General features: G+C 43.9%; 1 protein-coding gene across 2 annotated transcripts in view; it reads left to right on the top strand.

Moving 5' to 3' along the window:
- Positions 1–23,862, top strand: part of LOC110509738 (splicing factor, suppressor of white-apricot homolog) — a 124,318-nt gene that overhangs the window by 52,985 nt on the left and 47,471 nt on the right. For both annotated transcript variants that reach the window (XM_036967199.1, XM_036967198.1), the window contains exons 11-12: positions 8,622–8,727; positions 9,253–9,486. In XM_036967199.1, coding sequence (XP_036823094.1) covers positions 8,622–8,727; positions 9,253–9,486 — 340 coding nt within the window. The remainder of the gene's footprint in view (positions 1–8,621; positions 8,728–9,252; positions 9,487–23,862) is intronic.

Below are 23,862 nucleotides of genomic sequence, written 5' to 3'. Positions count from 1 at the left end.
AAATGACTTGTGTCATGCCCAAAGTCGATAACCGACTTGCCAAAACTATAGTTTGTTAACAAGAAGTTTGTGGAGTGGCTGAAAAACGAGTTTTAATTAGAGGTCGACCGATTAATCGGAATGGCCGATTAATTAGGGCCTATTTCAAGTTTTCATAACAATCGGAAATCGTTATTTTTGGACACCGATTTGACTTTTTTTGTTTTTGTTTTTTTACACCTTTATTTAATCTTTATTCTTATTTTCAATGATGGCCTAGGAACGGTGGGTTAACTGCCTCGTTCAGGGGCAGAACGACAGATTTTTACCTTGTCAGCTCGGGGGATTCAATCTTGCAACCTTACAGTTAACTAGTCCAACGCTCTAACTACCTGATCACATTGCACTCCACGAGGATACTGCCTGTTACGCGAATGCAGTAAGCCGAGGTAAGTTGCTAGCTAGCATTAAACTTATCTTATAAATAACAATCAATCAATCATAATCACTAGTTAACTTCTCTAGGGTAGTGGACAGCATTTGGAATTTTGGATAAAAAGCATGCCCAAATTAAACTGCCTGCTCCTCGGGCCCAGAAGATATGATATGCATATAACTGGTAGATTTGGATAGAAAACACTCTAAAGTTTCCAAAATTGTTAAAATAGTGTCTGTGATTATATCAGAACTGATTTGGCAGACGAAAAACTGAGAAAAATCCATTCAGGAAGTAGGATTTTTTTGTTGTCGCTGTAGTTTTCTATTCAATGCCATTACAGTATCCATTTACTTAAGACTCAACTTGCAGTTCCTATGCCTTCCACTAGATGTCAACAGTCTTTAGAAATTGTTTCAGGCTTGTTTTCTGAAAAATGAGTGTGCCTTTCTTGTTTAACTTTTATATTGACGACTTTATTGTACGGTTGAAGTATTTTGATTATTTAGGCTAAAAACAACCTGAGGATTGAATATAAACATCGTTTGGCTTGTTTCTATGAACTTTACGGATACAATTTGGATTTTTTGTCTGCCTGTTTTGACTGCGTTTGAGCCTGTGAGTTACTGAAGAAAACACGCTAACAAAACTGAGGTTTTTGGATATAAAGAGACTTTATCGAACAAAAGGAACATTTATTGAGTATTGAGACTCATGTTAAATGGAACCACCAGCTTTCATATGTTCTCATGTTCTGAGCAAGGAACTTAAATGTTAGCTTTCTTACATGGCACATATTGCACTTTTACTTTCTTCTCCAACACTTTGTTTTTGCATTATTTAAACCAAATTGAACATGTTTCATTATTTATTTGAGGCTAAATTGATTTTATTGATGTATTATATTAAGTTAAAATAAGTGTTCATTCAGTATTGTTGTAATTGTCATTATTACAAATAAATAAATAAAATCGGACGATTAATTGGTATCAGCTTTTTTGGTCCTCCAATTATCGGTATCGGCGTTGAAAAATCATAATCGGTCGACCTCTAGTTTTAATGACTCCAACCTAAGTGTATGTAAACTTCTGACTTCAACTGTAACTTGGGCTGTATTGGAGAGAGTCTCAGTCTTAAATCATTTTCCACACACAGTCTGTGCCTGTATTTAGTTTTCATGCTAGTGAGGGCCAAGAATCCACTCTCACATCGGTATGTGGTTGCAAAGGGCATCAGTGTCTTCACTGCGCAGTTTGCCTAGGCCAGAAACTCTGAGCGCAGCCCAATCCAGAAATCTGGCAGTGACTTCTGATTAAATTCACTTTTCACAGAACCGCTTGTTACAATTTCGATGAGGTTCTCTTGCTCAGATATCTGTAAGTGAACTGGAGGCAGGGCATGAAATGGATAACGAATCTAGTTGTTTGTGTCATCCGTTTTATATTAAGCATTTTGAGGCAATTGTAACTTTTTGGGCAACCCGTCCAAATTCACATAGAAATGTGAGTTAGATCTTTCATTCCTGTTGAAAGCAAGACTAAGAAGTGGTAGATCTGTTCTGTGTTATTTCTATGCCTTCTATTTTGAAGAGTTGTTTTTGCTTATTTTACTTTTGGTTTTGTACACCAACTTAAAACAGCTGAATATACAGTGTTTTTGATTATGAAAACAATATTTCACAGGTACAATGATTCTCTACACAATGACTTCTTGTCACAAACTGAAATTAGGCGAACTATTAGAATTTTAGCAACCAGGAAATGGTGAATGGAGCTGCAGGGAGCTATTTTTGGACTAGCTACAGTTTGCATTGCGAGCCACCTTGATCTTGCGAGTTTACATGAATTGTTCGCTGCAGGGATGATTACGAGATGATGGTGGCTTGTAAGCCTAAGCAACAGTAGGCTCCATGTGTCAGGGCTGTAGGGAGAGCGGGAGCGATGTGGTTCTGTTGAGTATCTCTCCAGAGACAACTTGGCTGCTGGGGCTTCAGCTGGTTCCTGCTGAAAACTATTAACATTATTGTGGCTTATTGTAGCTTGTCCTCAAAGCCTTGTTCTACACTGCGAAACACATTTTAGATGGGAGCATTTTAAACACACTATCAGTCACTTTTATTGCACCTTTTTTTTGTGGTTGTGCATCATTCCTGAATTGATGAGCAGATAGTTGGAGAGTTGATCATGTATTCTGTGTGTGTGGACTTCACTTTAAAAATAGGGCTAATTTAAAGCATTTCAGAACACTCCTGGTGGGAAGAGAGTTGCAGCATCTGCACACACACACACACACACACCACACCACACCACACCACACCACACCACACCACACCACACCACACATCACACTCCAACACATGCCGTCCTTCTCACAAACACATCACACTCCAACACATGCCGTCCTTCTCACAAACACTTTCATGATGCAGCACCAATGATTTGTGTGTGAAGGAGGGTACGTGTTGGAGTGTGATGTATGGTAAGTGTGTGTGTGTCCAGAAGCAGCATCTCTCTGCCCACCAGAGGAGTGTTTTGAAATGCTTTAGGTTAGCCCTAGATTTAGATCATGATGCAGCACCAATGATGTGTGCAGTTTAGGGCCTTTTTCAGGCTACTCATGCTGTGTCAATCCTGAGTCTTGGCTTTTGGCTGTAGCAGTCCCTCCCCTTTCCACCAGCTGCTGGGGATGCAGGCCTGACTTTGATTCCTCCTTTCTGGGTTGCTTGGATGTCCACTCTCTGGCAGTGGTCCTTCACCCCAGGGCCAACCACATTGCATGGCTGCCTCTGTCCCTGCCTGTCTCTCCACACCCTCCAGCAGCTCCAGCCTCCATCAAAGGCCCCACAGTAACAGACTGGTGGGTAGAGCAGCAGCGGATCGCTGACTCCATCAATATTCAACATTTCCCCCCACTACTGTTTTGTCAAATTCTAAGGCACGTTCAAGCTGCCTTTCTGAATCGACTCTTCCAGTAAAGTGAATAGTGCCTTACCCTCCTCCAGACTCTATCCTGCTCTTTCCTATCCTCCACTCTACTCCTGTCCTCTTCTGCATCCTTTCATACTGTAAAGGTTATGATCCACAGCAGTGAGAATTATTCCAACTCCTTCTCTCCCTCCCTACTCTTTCCCCTTACCCCCCTGTCTCTCCTCGAGTGACGGAGGTCGATTCATCACCTTCCTTAAGCCGTCCGCCCGCCTGACTTAAAAGCTCAGTTAGCCACCTGGCAGAAGCCATTGTTCTTGATGTGTGCCTGCGGCTGTGTGACTCCGCTCCGCCGGTACCTGAGAGAGCCTTTGAAGCGCTGAGATGAGGGGGTTCACCTCCACGTCCTTGAACGCGAGTGGTTCAGTTATTTCTCGCTTCTCTTCCTCTTTTTTTGGTGACTGTCCCAGTTCCTAAGTTGAGGTAGTAGCTCCTCCTCTCTTAGACACTGTGATGACGTTTCTCTGTTTTTAATAATAGTTTTCTCTTTTCCTCACATCAGACCCCTCTTAATAAAGTGGGGTGAGATTGAGGACATCCATTATTGAAAGAGACTGCTTTCCCTGTGTTTTGGTCTATAGCGAGGTGTGACAGGGGGAAGTTAAGACTGTACTTACTTACTTCCTCAGGAAGCATAGGCCATCAGCGACTCCTCTCCATTGTACTCTGTTCTGGGTAGTCATGCTAATCTTCCATTGCTCCCGGCTTGTTTTTAGTGGCTTTCCACTCAGGACGTTGTGAAGTGCTTTTCGTCACTTGTTAAAACCACTGTGCTATTACAACTAACTGTATCGACAATTTCCTCTAAAAACATCTGAAATGCTTCCTGTGAGGTTTTTCTCAGCCTCTCCAGCGGATTGCTGCACTACTTTATCCTGCTCTATCAGCAACATATTGGGATGAGGGTCGGTAGCTGTATTGCTAGAGATATCTTTTCAGTTATCTATCCATGACAGGTTGCTTTTCACTGCTAAGCAATGGACTGTTTTGACTAGGTGGAATACAGCTATGACTGGAAGTGACTTCTTTGTCGCAGGTTAAGAGTATTAGGTTAAGGTTAGAGTTAGCTAAAATGCGCTCCTTACCTGCTACAAAAAGCTAAGTCCAGTTGTGGCTGTACTCACAATCCCCTGAAGGCAACCACTCAAGTCCATCTCTTTTCTCGCCTACAAACCATCCACCCAGTGCAGTACACACACACAAAAAAATCCTCATCAATTTGCAGAGAAGAATGGGAGGAACTCCCCAAATACAGGTGTGCCAGTCTTGTAGCGTCATACCCAAGAAGACTTGAGGCTGTAATCGCTGCCAAAGGTGGTTTACAATGTACTAAGTAAAGGGTCTAAATACTGAATATTTAAATTTGAGATATCCTTTTTCTCCCTTTATTTTTATACATTTGCAAAAATTCTGAACCTGTTTTTGCTTTGTCATTATGGGTGTTGTGTAGATTGATGGAAAAAATATATACATTTTAGATATAATTCTGTAACATAACAAAATATGGAAGTGTCAAAGGGTCTGAATACGTTACGAATGCTCTGTATTTGAGAGACGGAGGAGACGGTTTAAAGAGGAAACCGATGATGCCAGGGCAGTATCATGAACAGGATGCTACAGACAGAGAGAATATATAGCGTATCAAATCATACCCCAGAGGAACATATAGCAGAAGGCTTATTCGAAATGACTGCATCCATGCATGTAGAGATGATGGTCATATCTGTACCAACAGTCGGATGAGATATGAAACTTATTGATGCTTGAAACTGAATTGTACTGTATTAAATACAGTTGAAGTCGGAAGTTTACATACACTTAGGTTGGAGTCATTAAAACTCGTTTTTCAACCACTCCACACATTTTTTGTTAACAAACTATAGTTTTGGGAAGTCAGTTAGGACATCTACTTTGTGCAAGACACAAGTAATTTTTCCAACAATTGTTTACAGACTGATTATTTAACTTAAAATTCACTATCACAATTCCAGTGGGTCAGAAGTTTACATACACACATACAGACTGTGCCTTTAAACAGCTTGGAAAATTCCAGAAAATGATGTCATGGCTTTAGAAGCTTCTGATAGGCTAATTTACATAATTTGAGTCAATTGTAGGTGTACCTGTGGATGTATTTCAAGGCCTACCTTCAAAGTCAGTGCCTCTTTGCTTGACATCATGGGAGAATCAAAAGAAATCAGCCAAGACCTCAGAATAAAAATTGTAGACCACAAGTCTGGTTTATCCTTGAGAGCAATTTCCAAACACCTGAAGGTAACACGTTCATCTGTACAAGCAATAGTACGCAAGTATAATCACCATGGGACCACACAGCCGAAATACTGCTCAGGATGGAGACACGTTCTGTCTCCTGGAGATGAACGTACTTTGGTGCGAAAAGTGCAAATCAATCCCAGAACAACAGCAAAGGACCTAGGACCTGTATCTATATCCACAGTAAAACGAGTCCTATATCGACGTAACCTGAAAGGCCGCTCAGCACGGAAGAAGCCACTGCCAAAAAAAGCCAGACTACGGTTTGAAACTGCACATGGGGACAAAGATTATACTTTTTGGAGAAATGTCCTCTGGTCTGATTAAACAAAAATAGAACTGTTTGGCCATAATGACCATCGTTATGTTTAGAAAAAAAGGGGGGGCTTGCAAGCCGAAGAACACCATCCCAACCGTGAAGCACGGGGGTGGCGGCAGCATATCGTGGGGGTGCTTTGCTGCAGGAGGGACTGGGGCACTTCACAAAATAGATGGCATCATGAGGCAGGAAAATGATGTGGATATATTGAAGCAACATCTCAAGACATCAGTCAGGAAGTTAAAGCTTGGTTGCAAATGGGTCTTCCAAAGGGACAATGACCCCAAGCATACTTCCAAAGTTGTATCAAAATGGCTTAAGGACAACAAAGTCTAGGTATTGGAGTGGCCATCACAAAGCCCTGTCCTCAATCCTATATAAAACTTGTGGGCAGAACTGAAAAAGTGTGTGCGAGTAAGGAGGCCTACATACCTGACTCTGTTACACCAGCTCTGTCAGGAGGAATGGGCCAAAATTCACCCAATTTATTGTGGGAAGCTTGTGGAAGGCTACCTGAAATGTTTGACCCAAGTTAAACAATTTTAAAGGCAGTGCTACCAAATACTAATTGAGTGTATGTAAACTTCGGACCCACTGGGAATGTGACGAAAGAAATAAAAGCTGAATTAAATCATTCTACTATTATTCTGACATTTCACATTTTTAAAATAGTGGTGATCCTAACTGATATAAAACTGTATTTTTACTAGGATTAAATGTCAGCAATTGTGAAAAACTGAGTTGAAACGTGTTTGGCGAAGGTGTATGTAAACATCCGACTTCAACTGTAGCTAGGTGGGTCAACCAACTGTATAAACATCTCAGTTTCGGTTCATACGCAGAATGGAAAATATTGATTGAAAGTGGGGCATACTTTCTTTCAATCCACACACACTGCTGGTAAAAGTATAGCATAGATTTAAACATCCCTATTGTAAGAAATAAGGATATGTTATTTCAAATGTTATATTTGTGTATATATATATTTACACTTTTTTGTTGTAGTACTTTTTACCCCTTTTTCTCCCAAATTTTGTGATATCCAATTGGTAGTTGCAGTCTTGTCTGATCGCTGCAACTCTCGTATGGAGAGAGAGAGAGGCGAATGTCGATACCCATGCGTCCTCCAAAACACGACCCTGCCAAGCCTCACTGCTTGCTCAACCCGGAAGCCAGCTGCACCAATGTGTCGGAGGAAACACTTTACAACTTGTGACCGACGTCAGCGTGCATGCGCCCGGCCCGCCACGAGTCACTGGAGCGCGATGGGACAAGGACATCCCAGCCGGCCAAACCCTCCCCTAACCCTTACGTCGCTGGGCCAATTGTGCCACTGCCTCATGGGTCTCCCGGTCACAGCCGGCTGCAACACATCCTGGGATCGAACCTAGGTCTGTAGTGACGCCGCTGCGCCACTCAGGAGCTTATATTTCTATTTCTGCCCAGGACCCACGTTTCATCCTCTTTCTCCCCCATCAAAGATGCTCATCTTCATGGAGGCAGATTCCTTAGCCAGACTAACGGTCCCCTGATCTCTCATTCCAGAGGGCCACGGCTGAAGAGCTCGCTGCCACACTTCCTTAATAGAACTGTAAAATATTGAATAACTTCCATTAGCGACACAGAACTACCTATCTGCCTTATTTCTCGCTCTCCCTCCACCCTCTTTCTCTCTCTCTCTCCCTTCACCCCTCATTCACTCACACACACTTCTATCACTCTCTTCCCTTATTCTCTCCTCAGTCTGCCTTTCTCTCTCTCCCTGAGAAACCCAGGTAATTGAGGCCTAACAGTCAGCTGCAAAGGCAGCTTTGTCAGACATGTTGCCCACCAATCATGGCATCATGAAGTGGGATTATGAGTCCATCCTCATGTAGGGAGAAACGAGAGGAAACGACCCACGTGTTGTTTTCTTGTTTGTCTCTAACGGCTAGCCTGGTGTCCAGACTCTTTCTATCGTATACCTACTAGCAAGCTAGTGATGACTATTTGTTAACATACAACATGGTCTCTGATCTGGTGCTCAGGCTAGTCCCTTTCCTCCTATGTCCCTACTGAGCTGGTATGGTCCATGTTCAGAGACTGCACTCAGAAAAGGAGACCTGAGGCATGTGTTCTCCCACACGGAATTGGCCTTGTGGAAGTGGCTGTCCCCTGGTCCCTCCACCACTGCATGTTGCAATGATTAAACCTCTCTGTCAGTGTCTTATGGTGAACGGTGCACAGAGCGGACAGAGCATTCCAATGAGGGCAGTGACGACAGAAGGAGGGCGGCAGAGGAGTGGTCAGCCCTCTGTACTGTGAAATGGGCTTTCCGTTACCGTTCAGCCTGCAACCAACCCTCACTGTGCCTCACTCACATCTATTTTTGACTGTTAACTTTTAAACCCAATCCCAAACAAAGCTTTGCAAATAGCATGCTGACATCACTTAGCCTAAGCACACAATACTTTCCTATGAAATAAAATAAAAAGCACTGCCCTTGTAAGTTCTAAATCATTTTCACTTCACTAATTGATGAGCTTTAAATAGCCTAGGTATTGTGTCTGGTATGTTCTAATTTCTCGTTCTCAGAACAACCCCACGCGCTTTGTTCTTAAAATAACTGTATTCTCTGTCCTCTCCGTAGCATGGCTCTTCAGACGGCCTGGGCCCAGCGGAGGGGGAGGCAGACAGGGGCAGCGTTGGTAACTGTCCCTCTGACAAACAGCTGAATGAAGGCAAGCCAATTAAAGGTAAGACTTGTACACACACCACAGCATTTAGAGGCTGACCTTGACACAGTCCCAGTCGTCACAGCCCGGCCTGCCCGCTCTGATAATTAAACTGTCTGAGGATGCTTGTTTTTTTTTTCTTCCTGCTCAATTGTTTGTTTGGTGAGTGGGAATGCTGAGGCCTTTGTTGATGAGTAGACAGTGGAGGTGGTTGGGGTGGTGGTACGCTTGTGTTTTGCGGAGTGTGTGTGTGTATGTGTGGTTTCCTTTAGAACTGTCAGCTAGAAAATGGACTAAATGATTAGGTGGCTACAGGCTGCTCAAAAAGCGGGGTGGCTGAGGTTCATGTCTTTGGCCCATGGTAATGACGGTTAACCCCCAGCTCAATGATTCTCTCTCCCTGTCTCTCTCTCTCTCTGTCTGCCTGCGGAAGGTTAATTAATGGTTTATGGTAAAATGAGTGACTCTGGCACATGTTTTTGTCTTAAACGACCTCAAGCTTTAACCAAACACCCCCCCCCCTCCCACCTCCGCCTTTCTTCCCAGTGCCCTTTGCGCCGATCTGCTTCGCCATCAAAGCCAAAGAGAACGACATGCTACCGCTGGAGAAAAACCGTGTACGGCTGGACGACGACTCAGATGATGACCCGGACAAGTTGCTGGGCGAGGAGGGTCTGGAGGCCCTGCTGGAGGGGGCGGAGATGGTCGTCAGAGCGGTCAGTGCGACCCCCGAGGAGAAGAGACCCACTCTCACCCTGGAGGAGCTGGAGGCTAAACAAGGTAGCTAGCTACTGCTGCTCTCACTGGCTGCACTTCATATATTAAAGAACATCTTATTTTACTTGACCTAAATCCTTTTTTGGAATGCCCATAGATGGCCATGTGGCTCAGTTGCAATGCCCCTAAATGGCCATGTGGCTCAGTTCCAATGCTCCTAAATGGCCATGTGGCTCAGTTGGAATGTCCCTAAATGGCCATGTGGCTCAGTTGGAATGCCCCTAAATGGCCATGTGGCTCAGTTGGAATGCCCCTAAATGGCCATGTGGCTCAGTTGGAATGCCCCTAAATGGCCATGTGGCTCAGTTGGAATGCCCCTAAATGGCCATGTGGCCCAGTTGGAATGCCCCTAAATGGCCATGTGGCTTAGTTGGAATGCCCCTAAATGGTCATGTGGTCAAGTTGGAATGCCCCTAAATCAAATATAGCCCTTCTTACATCAGCTGATATCTCAAAGTGCTGTGTAGAAACACGGTGGCTAGGAAAAACTCCCTAGAAAGGCCAAAACCTAGGAAGAAACCTAGAGATGAACCAGGCTATGAGGGGTGGCCAGTCCTCTTCTGGCTGTGCCAGGTGGAGATTATAACAGAACACGGCCAAGATGTTCAAATGTTCATAATAATAATAATAATCACAGTAGTTGTCAAGGGTGCAACAAGTCAGCACCTCAGGAGTAAATGTCAGGTGTCTTTTCATAGCCGTACAGATACTCATTAAGAGTATCTGTACCACTCCTGCTGTCTCTAGAGAGTTGAAAACAGCAGGCCTGGGACAGGTAGCACGTCCGGTGAACAGGTCAGGGTTCCATAGCCACAGGCAGAACAGTTGAAACTGGAGCAGCAGCACGGCCAGGTGGACTGCGGACAGCAAGGAGTCATCATGCCAGGTAGTCCTGAGGCATGGACCTAGGGCTCAGGTCCTCCGAGAGAGAGATAGAAAGAGAGAATTAGAGAGAGCATACTTAAATTCACACAGCACACCGGATAAGACAGGAGACAAATTCCAGGTATAAGACTGACCCTAGCCCCCCCGACACATAAACTACTGCAGCATAAATACTGGAGGCTGAGACAGGAGGGGTCAGGAGACACTGTGGACCCATCTGATGATAACCCCGGACAGGGCCAAACAGGCAGGATATAACCCCACCCACTTTGCCAAAGCACAGCCCCCACACCATTAGAGGGATATCTTCAACCACCAACTTACCATCCTGAGACAAGGCCGAGTAGAGCCCACAAAGATCTCCGCCACGGCACAACCCAGGGGGGGCGTGTGGCCATGTGGCTCAGTTGGAATGCCCCTAAATGGCCATGTGGCTCAGTTGGAATGCCCCTTGCAACGTCAGGGTCTTGGTTTCAATTCCCGCTGGGGCCACCATACCAGAAAATGATGTTTAAAACCACTACTGGAAATCACTTTGGATACAAATATCTGTAAAATGGCATATATTATTATATAATTGAAGTGAATTGATCCACCAAAGATATAAACTCAGCAAAAAAAGAAACGTCCTCTCACTGTCAACTGCATTTATTTTCAGCAAACTTAACATGTGTAAATATTTGTATGAACATAACAAGATTCAACAACTGAGACATAAACTGAACAAGTTCCACAGACATGTGACTAACATAAATTTAATAATGTGTCCCTGAACAAAGGGGGGGTCAAAATCAAAAGTAGCAGTCACTATCTGGTGTGGCTACCATCTGCATTAAGTACTGCAGTGCATCTCCAGTTCTTGCTGTGAGATGTTACCCCACTCTTCCACCAAGGCACCTGCAAGGTCCTGGATATTTCTGGGTGGAATGGCCCTAGCTCTCACCCTCCTATCCAACAGGTTCCAGACGTGCTCAATGGGATTGAGATCTGGGCTCTTCGCTGGCCATGGCAGAACACTGACATTCCTGTCTTGCAGGAAATCATGCACAGAGCGAGCAGTATGGCTGGTTGCATTGTCATGCTGTAGGGTCATGTCAGGATGAGCCTGCAGGAAGGGTACCACATGAGGGAGGAGGATGTCTTCCCTGTAACGCACAGTGTTGAGATTGCCTGCAATGACAACAAGCTCAGTCCGATGATGCTGTGACACACCGCCCCACACCATGACGGACCCTCCATCTCCAAATCGATCCCGCTCCAGAGTACAGGGCTCGGTGTAATGCTCATTCCTTCGACGATAAACGGGAATCCGACCATCACCCCTTGTGAAACAAAACTGCAACTCGTCAGTGAAGAGCACTTTTTGCCAGTCCTGTCTGGTCCAGCGACGGTGGGTTTGTGCCCATAGGCGACTTTGTTGCCGGTGATGTCTGGTGAGGACCTGCCTTACAACAGGCCTACAAGCCCTCAGTCCAGCCTCTCTCAGCCTATTGCGGACAGTCTGAGCACTGATGGAGGGATTGTGTGTTCCTGGTGGAACTCGGGCAGTTGTTGCCATCCTGTACCTGTCCTGCAGATGTGATGTTCGGATGTACCGATCCTGTGCAGGTGTTGTTCCACGTGGTATGCCACTGCGAGGACGATCAGTTGTCCGTCCTGTCTCCCTGTAGCGCTGTCTTAGGCGTCTCACAGTATGGACATTGCAATTTCTTGCCCTGACCACATCTGCAGTCCTCATGCCTCCTTGCAGCATGCCTAAGGCACGTTCACGCGGATGAGCAGGGACCCTGGGCATCTTTCTTTTGGTGTTTTTCAGAATCCTTAGAAAGGCCTCTTTTAGTGTCCTAAGTTTTCATAAATGTGACCTTAATTGCCTACCGTCTGTAAGCTGTTAGTGTCTTAACGACCGTTCCACAGGTACATGTTCATTAATTGTTTATTGTTCATTGAACAAGCATGGGAAACCCTTTACAAATCAAATCAAATCAAATTTTATTTGTCACATACACATGGTTAGCAGATGTTAATGCGAGTGTAGCGAAATGCTTGTGCTTCTAGTTCCGACAATGCAGTAATAACAAGTAATCTAACTAACAATTCCAAAACTACTGTCTTGTACACAGTGTAAGGGGATAAAGAATATGTACATAAGGATATATGAATGAGTGATGGTACAGAGCAGCATAGGCAAGATACAGTAGATGGTATCGAGTACAGTATGTACAAATGAGATGAGTATGTAAACAAAGTGGCATAGTTTAAAGTGGCTAGTGATACATGTATTACATAAGGATACAGTCGATGATATAGAGTACAGTATATACGTATGCATATGAGATGAATAATGTAGGCTAAGTAACATTATATAAGGTAGCATTGTTTAAAGTGGCTAGTGATATATTTACATTTCCCATCAATTCCCATTATTAAAGTGGCTGGAGTTGAGTCAGTGTCAGTGTGTTGGCAGCAGCCACTCAGTGTTAGTGGTGGCTGTTTAACAGTCTGATGGCCTTGAGATAGAAGCTGTTTTTCAGTCTCTCGGTCCCAGCTTTGATGCACCTGTACTTACCTCGCCTTCTGGATGATAGCGGGGTGAACAGGCAGTGGCTCGGGTGGTTGATGTCCTTGATGATCTTTATGGCCTTCCTGTGACATCGGGTGGTGTAGGTGTCCTGGAGGGCAGGTAGTTTGCCCCCGGTGATGCGTTGTGCAGACCTCACTACCCTCTGGAGAGCCTTACGGTTGAGAGCGGTGCAGTTGCCATACCAGGCGGTGATACAGCCCGCCAGGATGCTCTCGATTGTGCATCTGTAGAAGTTTGTGAGTGCTTTTGGTGACAAGCCAAATTTCTTCAGCCTCCTGAGGTTGAAGAGGCGCTGCTGCGCCTTCTTCACAATGCTGTCTGTATGAGTGGACCAATTCAGTTTGTCTGTGATGTGTATGCCGAGGAACTTAAAACTTGCTACCCTCTCCACTACTGTTCCATCGATGTGGATAGGGGGGTGTTCCCTCTGCTGTTTCCTGAAGTCCACAATCATCTCCTTAGTTTTGTTGACGTTGAGTGTGAGGTTATTTTCCTGACACCACACTCCGAGGGCCCTCACCTCCTCCCTGTAGGCCGTCTCGTCGTTGTTGGTAATCAAGCCTACCACTGTTGTGTCGTCCGCAAACTTGATGATTGAGTTGGAGGCGTGCGTGGCCACGCAGTCGTGGGTGAACAGGGAGTACAGGAGAGGGCTCAGAACGCACCCTTGTGGGGCCCCAGTGTTGAGGATCAGCGGGGAGGAGATGTTGTTGCCTACCCTCACCACCTGGGGGCGGCCCGTCAGGAAGTCCAGTACCCAGTTGCACAGGGCGGGGTCGAGACCCAGGGTCTCGAGCTTGATGACGAGCTTGGAGGGTAGTATGGTGTTGAATGCCGAGCTGTAGTCGATGAACAGCATTCTCACATAGGTATTCCTCTTGTCCAGATGGGTTAGGGCAGTGTGCAGTGTGGTTGAGATTGCATCGTCTGTGGACCTATTTGGGCGGTAAGCAAATTGGAGTGGGTCTAGGGTGTCAGGTAGGGTGGAGGTGGTATGGTCCTTGACTAGTCTCTCAAAGCACTTCATGATGACGGATGTGAGTGCTACGGGGCGGTAGTCGTTTAGCTCAGTTACCTTAGCTTTCTTGGGAACAGGAACAATGGTGGCCCTCTTGAAGCATGTGGGAACAGCAGACTGGTATAGGGATTGATTGAATATGTCCGTAAACACACCGGCCAGCTGGTCTGCGCATGCTCTGAGGGCGCGGCTGGGGATGCCGTCTGGGCCTGCAGCCTTGCGAGGGTTAACACGTTTAAATGTCTTACTCACCTCGGCTGCAGTGAAGGAGAGACCGCATGTTTTCGTAGCAGGCCGTGTCAGTGGCACTGTATTGTCCTCAAAGCGGGCAAAAAAGTCATTTAGTCTGCCTGGGAGCAAGACATCCTGGTCCGTGACTGACTGGGCTGGATTTCTTCCTGTAGTCCGTGATTGACTGTAGACCCTGCCACATGCCTCTTGTGTCTGAGCCGTTGAATTGAGATTCTACTTTGTCTCTGTACTGGCGCTTAGCTTGTTTGATAGCCTTGCGGAGGGAATAGCTGCACTGTTTGTATTCGGTCATGTTACCAGACACCTTGCCCTGATTAAAAGCAGTGGTTCGCGCTTTCAGTTTCACACGAATGCTGCCATCAATCCACGGTTTCTGGTTAGGGAATGTTTTAATCGTTGCTATGGGAACGACATCTTCAACGCACGTTCTAATGAACTCGCACACCGAATCAGCGTATTCGTCAATGTTATCTGACGCAATACGAAACATCTCCCAGTCCACGTGATGCAATGAAGATCTGTGAAGTTATTTGGATTTTTACGATTTTTATCTTTGAAAGACAGGGTCCTGAAAAAGGGCAGTTTCCTTTTTTGCTGAGTTTATATAGGCCCTTTTCAATTCTTGGTAAATATTTCCTTAGTCAGTGTGAAGGACCTGTACTAGTCTGTCTGCTGTATTGCCATCTCTCAGTAGGAAATAAATCAAGTATTTTTTTTTTAAGGACAGTGGAAGTTACTAAAAATGCTTATTTTTTTGTTAAACCAACACTTTCCCACCCCAAGGCTACAGCATTTCTTATCTTCTCTCACTGTCCTCCGAGAGTTGCAGAATTTCCTCTTCACTTAAGCTTGCTCCTCTATTCATGCATCTGACAGACAGCATCTTAGATGGCATAGAGATGGCCCTGTTCAGGTCAGACTGGAGGCTTGGCTAGTTCACCACCCTCATCCACCGCCGGCTCTAAGTGTCTTCTGTCGTTGCCGGTCTCTTTCTTTTTCACTCTCGCTTAAGTTATATTAGCTGTCTGTTAATACAGCCGTCACTCGCTGGGAGAGCTGCGGGCGGACTACGAACGACATCGCTCAATCAAATACACACGCATGCTCCGCCTTTGCGGGAAGTTAGACTAGCCGGAATGGAAGGAAAATGGAATTGGGAAGACGAGGCACAGCAGTAAATATGTTGAACAAAACTGGTAGAAAGTGAGAGGGAGAGAAAAGGATGGCTTTTTAAAGGAGTGCTTCCAGAAAGGAAGGAGAGACTGGATGCAGTAAACCACAGTTGTATTTCTCTCAAAAGTTTCGACACACCTACTCATTCAAGGGTTTTTCTTTATTTGTACTATTTCTTACATTGTAGAATAATAGTGAAGATGGAATCATGTAGTAAAGTAGCCACCCTTTGCATTGATGACAGCTTTGCACACTCTTGACATTTCTCTCAACCAGCTTCATGAGTTAGTCACCCCCCTACTTTGTGCAATTTCCGCCTGAAGACATACCCAAATCTAACAGCCTGTAGCTCAGGCACAGAACCAAGGATATGCATATTCTTGGTACCATTTGAAAGAAAACATTTGAATTGAATGTAGGAGAATATAACACAATAGATCTGGTTTAGATAATGCAATGAAATAAACAGTACGTTTTATTTTTGTGTTTTTGTATCATCATCTTTAAAATGAACAAGATAAAACAAACATTCAGATAGGATGATGGGGACAATTTCAGTGAAAAATATTAGAGGGCAACAGTACTTGTGCAAAGTTTCAGAATGATAACTTCCAAAATGAGTGTGCTACATGACATTTATCATGAAGTCACCCAGGTGTCCCACACAAGTAGCCCAAATGTACCCAAGTGGCCAAATTGGTGAAGGTATACATTTTGAAATAAATAACTATATACAAAATACCAAAACGGTATTCTAACACACACCCCCCAAAAAAATTGAGAAAAAAAATGGGGGGGGGAATAATTATTGATTAAAAAATATATGGAAAAAAATATATACATACATTTACAAAATAACATGGGTAACTATTTACACACTTTCAATATTTGGAAGACCCTCAGTCCTCTATCAAATCAAATGTATTTATATAGCCCCAGCCTAAAACCCCAAACAGCAAGCAATGCAGGTGTAGAAGCACGGTGGCTAGGAAAAACTCCCTAAAAAGGAAAAAACCTAGGAAGAAACCTAGAGAGGAACCAGGCTGAGGGGTGGCCAGTCCTCTTCTGGCTGTGCCGGGTGGAGATCACAGTGGTTGTAGAGGGTGCAACAGGACAGCACCTCAAGAGTAAAAATGAACCGTTTAGGGTTCCATAGCCGCAGGCAGAACAGTTGAAACTGGAACAGCAGCAAGGCCGGGTGGACTGGGGACAGCAAGGAGTCATTGCAGGTAGTCCTGAAGCATGGTCCAAGTGCTCAGGTCCTCCGAGAGAAAGAAGGAGAGAAAGAGAGAGCAGACTTAAATTCACACTAGACACTGGATAAGACAGGAAAAGTACTCCAGATATAACATACTGACCCTAGCCCCCACCCACTTTGCCATATAACCCCACCAACTTTGCCAAAACTCTAGACAATATTCTGCTGCTGATGCCAGATGCCATAGCAGTCTCTTTCTGATGTAAAGCAGAGGGTCACTGAGCATGTGGTGCATGTGATGGGAGACTTCATCTTGCAAACAACACAGCAACGCCTCCATGCTGTGCCCTTTTGGCCCTTAGGCACATCCATGCCTGCACAAATATATTTGGGCAGATGAACACTTGTGGCAGGAGCAGAAGGGACAGGGCTTGATGCAGTGGTTCTGTAGCCAGCAAGCTCCTTGATGAGCTGCTCTCTGAAGGCTTTCTGTGAGAGGAAGGGCTTTCCACAGCTCCTAGCCATTTCCTTGTGTAGGATGAATGCATTCACCACAGCAATGTCGATGAAATGATAGGTCTTGTACCATTTCATTGTCTTATGTAGAACATTGTAATAGCCTATTTGCGCATCTGACAGGTCCACACCTCCCATGCTCTTGTTGTAGTCCTTTACTGCAGTTGGAATGGGGACATTTTTGGTGGTCCATGCCCCGGCACCGTTCTTCACACGCCTGACAACATGATCCCCATTGAAGGACTTGTGGATTGTTGTGCACATCACCACCTCTCTGGTATCCATCCACTTTACAAAAAGCAGGCCATCTTCACAGATCCATCGCATGGTCCCCCGCTCAGCCCGCTTAGGCATGTCGTTCACCTTCGTCTTCGGAAAGCCCACCCTGTTGGTACGAATGGTGCCACAAGCCCACACATCCAGCTTCCTTAGGTCTGCAAACAGGGTAGGGCTTGTGTAGAAGTTATCCACAAACAGTTTGTAGCCCTTCCCTAGCAGTTGAAAATCCAATAACTCCATTACAGAGTCATAACTAAGTCCCTTACCGGTAGCAAAACTGTTCTTCCCCTCATAGACAAAGAAATTGCATGTGTAGGCACACACAGAATCAGCCAACACAAACAGCTTGTAATCCCACTTGGTTGGTTTGTTTCTCATGTATTGTTTGAGGCCAATTCTGGCCTTTGAGGCTACCATCCTCTCATCGATTGACACGTTCTGGGTTGGCTGAAAGTACGTCTTGCAGGCCTCAATAATGCTGTGGTAGAGAGGTTTCATTTTGCACAGTCTATCAAACGTTGCTGTGCCTCTCTTCTTCTCATTCTCTTCATCAACCTTTGGGTCACTGATATGAAGCGCCCGTGAGAGAACCAGAAACCTTTTGCAGGACATAACAGTCATGGGGAAAGACAGTAGGTAGAGAGATGACATTTCCAGTAGTCCTTCAGGCTTTTCAGCCTCACCAGCCATGTAGATGACCAGTGAAAGTTAGCAGAAAAGGTCTGACATGGATATGGGCTTCCATGCTACCTTTTTGCCTGCTTGCTTCTTCTCCCCATTCTTATTTGTGTTACAAACGAGCGAATCTACAACAGATTGTGTGAAAAACAGCTGAAAAAGCTGAAGGGGGTGTAAGTTGCGGTCGGGTTCACCTGAGGTCCTGGCTTCCTTTTCGGCCTAAAAGTTGGTTGGGGTGGCTCCACATCATCTTCTAGGACGGTGTGCCAACGCCCTTCTGACCCTCTGTTAGCGGGTGGCACACTTCCCCTCCTCCGCTTCTTTGTCAATCACAAATAATATTTTATATTAATTTCAAACAACGGTATTAGCATGAGAGCAACTTACAAGTCCAAAACAATGTCCTCTCCGTTCAAAAAAGATTCCTCAGTTTCAGAATCAAAACTATGGGAGCTAATGGAGTCTTCAAAAATCAGATCTGTCTCACTTTCATGATCAATCTCCTCTAAAATGGTTTCTACATTTGTAAATCTAGTCTTAGAATTAGCTTTCTTTGACTTATTCGCCATGATGTTCGATAAATAAACAGCTGAAGATGCAAGTCACTGAAAAACGTCTGTGCGTAATAAGCTTCGCTCCTTCACGGTTCAATTTGCAATGGCGAAAGAACGGTCCTTACGCCAGCGTTCAATGTGTTGGTTTGTCTTACAACAAAGAACCATGTGGTACTGCCTTTTACCTCTGCTCATTGGCTATCTACCCAGCTAGATTTCAAGAAGATCAGTGGTCATTGGGTTAAAATGGACTCAATCAACGAGACAGTGGTCATATAATTGGTGCACAATAGGCTCCTCACTTGTTGTATTCCAATAGTTTTTTCCGGGTCAATACATCCCTCAAAATGACCCATCAAGTTTGGTTGTGTTACAAACAAACAGTTGATTTCAAGGAAACCAAACATGACTGGATAAAGTCAGGGAAAGTCTGTCTATTTACGTTGGATGTTACTTCGAAAATTGAATGACAGGAAATTCAACGAGATAAGCGTTCACAAAATGTTTCGTGTTAGGCTATAAAAAATGGATTTAACCGAACAAAAGACGATTCATTGTGTAACAATGAGCCTTGGGATTGCAACCAGAGCAAGATCTTCAAAGGTAAACGATTTATTTCAATGCAATCTGTGAATTTGTTATGCAAGTGCTGGTTAAATAAGTAGTTTGATATGGGGGTCTGTGCTCAGATAATCGCAGCATATTCTTTCGCAATAAATACTTTTTTAAACATGACAACGCAGTTGGATTAGCAAGATTCTAGGCTTTTGAAGCATGTGAGACACTTGTATTTTCAGGAATGTTTAATATGACTATTTGTGGCGAACACCGTATGTTGTCGAATTCAAACCCGTATCCGGGATGGGCAGTTCAGAAAGGTTTAACACGTGTGCCTTCTTAAAAGTTCATTTGTGGAATTTATTTCCTTCTTAATGTGTTTGAGACAATCAGTTGTGTTGTGACAAGGGAGGGGTGGTATGCAGAATATAGCCCTATTTGGTAAATGACCAAATCCATATTATGGCAAGAACAGCTCAAATAAGCAGAGAGAAACAACAGTCCATCATTGCTTTAGGTCAGTCAATACGGAACATTTCAATAACTTTTCAAGTTTCTTCAAGTGCAGTCACAAAAACAATCTAGTGCTATGATGAAACTGGCTCTCATGAGCACCGCCACAGGAAAGGAAGTCCCAGAGTGACCTCTGCTGCGGAGGATAAGTTCATTAGAGTTACCAGCCTCAGAAATTGCAGCCCAAATAACTGCTTCACAGAGTTCAAGTAACAGACACATCTCAACATCAACTGTTCAGAGGAGACTGTGTGAATCAGACCTTCATGTTCGAGTTGCTGCAAAGAAACCACTACTAAAGGACAACAATAATAAGAAGAGACTTGCTTGGGCCAATAAACACGAGCAATGGACATTAGACCAGTGGAAATCTGTGCTTTGGTCTGATGAGTTTGAGATTTTTTTTAGATTTTTGTTTCCAACATCCGTGTCTTTGTGAGACGCAGAGTAGGTGAACGAATGATCTCTGCATGTGTGGTTCCCACCGTGAAGCATGGAGGAGGAGGTGTGATGGTGTGGGGGTGCTTTGCTGGTGACGCTGTCTGTGATTTATTTCGAATTCAAGGCACACTTAACCAGCATGGCTCCCACAGCATTCTACAGTGATACGCCATCCCATCTGGTTTGCGCTTAGTGGGACTATCATTTGTTTTTCAACAGGATAAACACACATCCAGGCTGTGTAAGGGCTATTTGGCCAAGAAGGAGAGTGATTGAGTGCTGCATCAGATGACCTGGCCTCCACAATCACCTGACCTCAACCCAATTGAGATTGTTGGGATGAGTTGGACCGCAAAGTGAAGGAAAAGCAGCCAATAAGTACTCAGCATATGTGGGAACTCCTTCAAGACTGTTGTAAAAGCATTCCTCATGAAGCTGGTTGAGAGAATGCTAAGAGTGTACAAAGCTGTCATCAAGGCAAAGGGTGGCTACTTTGAAGAATCTCAAATATAAAATACTTTTTTGGTTACTACATGATTCCATATGTGTTATTTCATGGTTTTGATGTCTTCACTATTATCCTACAATATAAAACATACAAAAAATAAAGAAAACCCCTTGAATGAGAAGGTGTCAACTTTTGACTTGTACTGTATGTGCACACAATCTCAGGAGTGTGATGATGCAAATGTAAAGGCAGGTCTGACTAACGGGACCCATTCATAATGTTTACTGTGCATTCAGCCTGGTCTCTCTCACTCTCACACGCGCTCTCGCACTCACTCACACACACACACACACACACACACACACACACACACACACACACACACAGATCCACCAAATGTTCTGGTATTTAGGCCTAGTTTCGGGGGCTGGTTCAGGCGGACAATGCACACACACACCCGGCCCCAGCGGAGGGTAAGCGGAACATCTGTGTGATTATCTCAGGGTAAAGAACGGGCCTGGCAAGTGAAATGAATTGCTGTGTGGCCAGGAGGCTGTCACTCAAATGGCCTAATTCCTTAGGGGTATTGATTACAGACAGAGAAACCTAATCTGTATTGATGGTCTGTAAAGGATCACACAGGCTGCCTGTGATTACCAGTGCCGGGATTCAGCAGACAACAGACGCGTGTGTGCATTCATGTCTTCATGTTTTTCTATCCAAATGAACCTCAACACGACAACAGCCCCCCTTCAAGCGAATGAGCAGTCATTCTGACAGCAAAATTAGAACCGTGTAGATAATACATTTCATGTATGCTATCGCAAAAGTAATAATTTGGTTGTGTTTATAAAGGTCTAAGGTAACATTAGAGTACTATTTTATTCTACTAATTCTACTAACACCATAGCATACACACACACTACTGTTCAAATGTTTTTGGTCACTTAGAAATGTCCTTGTTTTAAAAAAAATGTATGTCCGTTTAATATAACATCAAATTGATCAGAAATACAGTGTAGACATTGTTAATGTTGTAAATGACTATTGTAGCTGGAAACGGCTGATTTCTTTAATGGAATATCTACATAGGTCTCCAGAGGCCCATTATCAGCTACCATCACTCCTGTGTTCCCATGGCACATTGTGTTAGCTAATCCAAGTTTATCATTTTAAAAGGCTAATTGATCATTCGAAAACCCTTTTTCAATTATGCTAGCACAGCTGAAAACTGTTGTTCTGATTAAAGAAGCAATAAAACTGGCTTTCTATAGACTAGTTGAGTATCTGGAGCATCAGCATTTGTGGGTTCGATTACAGGCTCAAAATGGCAAGAAACAAATAACTTTCTTCTGAAACTCGTCAGTCTATTCTTGTTCTGAGAAATTAAGGCTATTCCATGTGAGAAATTGCCAAGAAACTGCTGGCCTTCTAGGCAGAGTTCCTCTGTCCAGTATCTGTGTTATTTTGAGATGGCTATTCTTTGCAACTCTGCCTAGAAGGCCAGCATCCCGGAGTCGCCTCTTCACTTTTGACATTGGGACTGGTGTTTTGCGGGTACTATTTAATGAAGCTGCCAATTGAGGACTTGTGAGGTGTCTGTTTCTCAATAGACAGTCTAATGTACTTGTCCTCTTGCACCAGGGCCTCCTACTCGTTCTATTCTGGTTAGAGCCAGTTTGCTCTGTTCTGTGAAGGGAGTAGTACACAGTGTTGTACGAGATCTTCAGTGTCTTGGCAATTTATCACATGGAATAGCCTTCATTTCTCAGAACAAGAACAGACTGACAAGTTTCAGAAGAAAGCGCTTTGTTTCTGGCCATTTTGAGCCTGTAATCGAACCCACAAATGCTGATGCTCCAGATACTCAACTAGTCTATAGTTGTATTGCTTCTTTAATTAGAACAACAGTTTTCATCTGTGCTAACATAATTTCAAAAGGGATTTCTAATGATCAATAAGCCTTTTAAAATTATAAACGTGGATTAGCTAACACAACGTGCCATTGGAACACAGGAGTGATGGTAGTGTGTGTGTGTGTGTGTGTGTGTGTATTCACATGTGAATTATATATTATCATGATGCCCAAAGTAAGGCAAGAAACAATGCCTTTTTTCTCCGACTTTTTCTAATCCTAGTCACACCTCATTTAGCCTAGCCCCATAGGCTTATATGTTTTGATAAGGTTTGTGTCACAACTAAAGTGGCCAAATAACTCATTCAAATGAAGCACATTAATCCTCTTTACAAGGTGTGTAGAGTCTAACTGGCATACATAAGCAGCGTGTGAGTTTCAAGTTTGGGGAAGATAATTTTCACCATAAAAACGGCACTTTTATAATAAAATCATTACATGCATAATCTCATTTGTGGTCACTTTTGATAATGGTGTTTTTCCGTTAATGGAACATTTGCGCTTACTGCAGTGTGCACATTGCTGCTCTTATAATGTGAAGATATATCCTGATAGTTTCTCTACATTTTAAGCTAAATGTTCTGATCTGTTGCTTCAGCCTCATTTTGTCATAAAGTTATTTTGATGCTAGTAGTGATATTATTTTGGGATCTATTGCATCCCACAACTGTCCCAGACTGTTTGGAAAATGTATTTCTCGCACAGAATAGAATAGGTCAACTTTTGTACTATGGAGGATAGTAGATTGACTAGTGCCAAAGCTGTTCGTTAGACCTACTCATCTTGTTGGCTGACGAAAAGTAAATGAGGACAGTTCTTCCAATATCTTCAATATGCGCCTCGGAATTGGATAATGATGTACGCAGTTGCGTCCCCGATTTGTCTGTCTTCACTTGTAGCCTGTGAGTAAGACCTGATCACGTGACGGAGAGCCATGCGAGTGAGAGGTGCTATGGAGCATGCAGCACTCAGGGAAAAGGGAATTATAATTATTATATTTAGCCCAACATCCCAACGCCTTTCATGGAACTTTATTCAAATCATCATTAGTCGCATTATGCAGCCATACAAGGTATTACAAATCTAAACATAGGTTTGTATCACAACTAAAGTTACATGAATAACTCTACATTTAGCATATAGGAGTACATATTTCTTTAACCGCTTAGCACAGTATAGCCACGTGTTCACTCCCTCATCGTTTGGAGAAAATATAATTTCTATATTGTTCAGTTTGTTCAATTGTATTCTTCATACTATAAAATAATGCCACAGAATCCTAAGCAAATCTTGTCTGCTAAATGAACTAGTGTAGCCCACAGCCCTTTGGCATAGCCAGATCAGGGCCTGACATAAGGACAACTCAG

Source organism: Oncorhynchus mykiss, chromosome Y (assembly GCF_013265735.2).
Source record: "Oncorhynchus mykiss isolate Arlee chromosome Y, USDA_OmykA_1.1, whole genome shotgun sequence".
Classification (NCBI taxonomy): Eukaryota; Metazoa; Chordata; class Actinopteri; order Salmoniformes; family Salmonidae; genus Oncorhynchus; species Oncorhynchus mykiss.
This window is presented reverse-complemented; position numbering and strand designations above follow the sequence as displayed.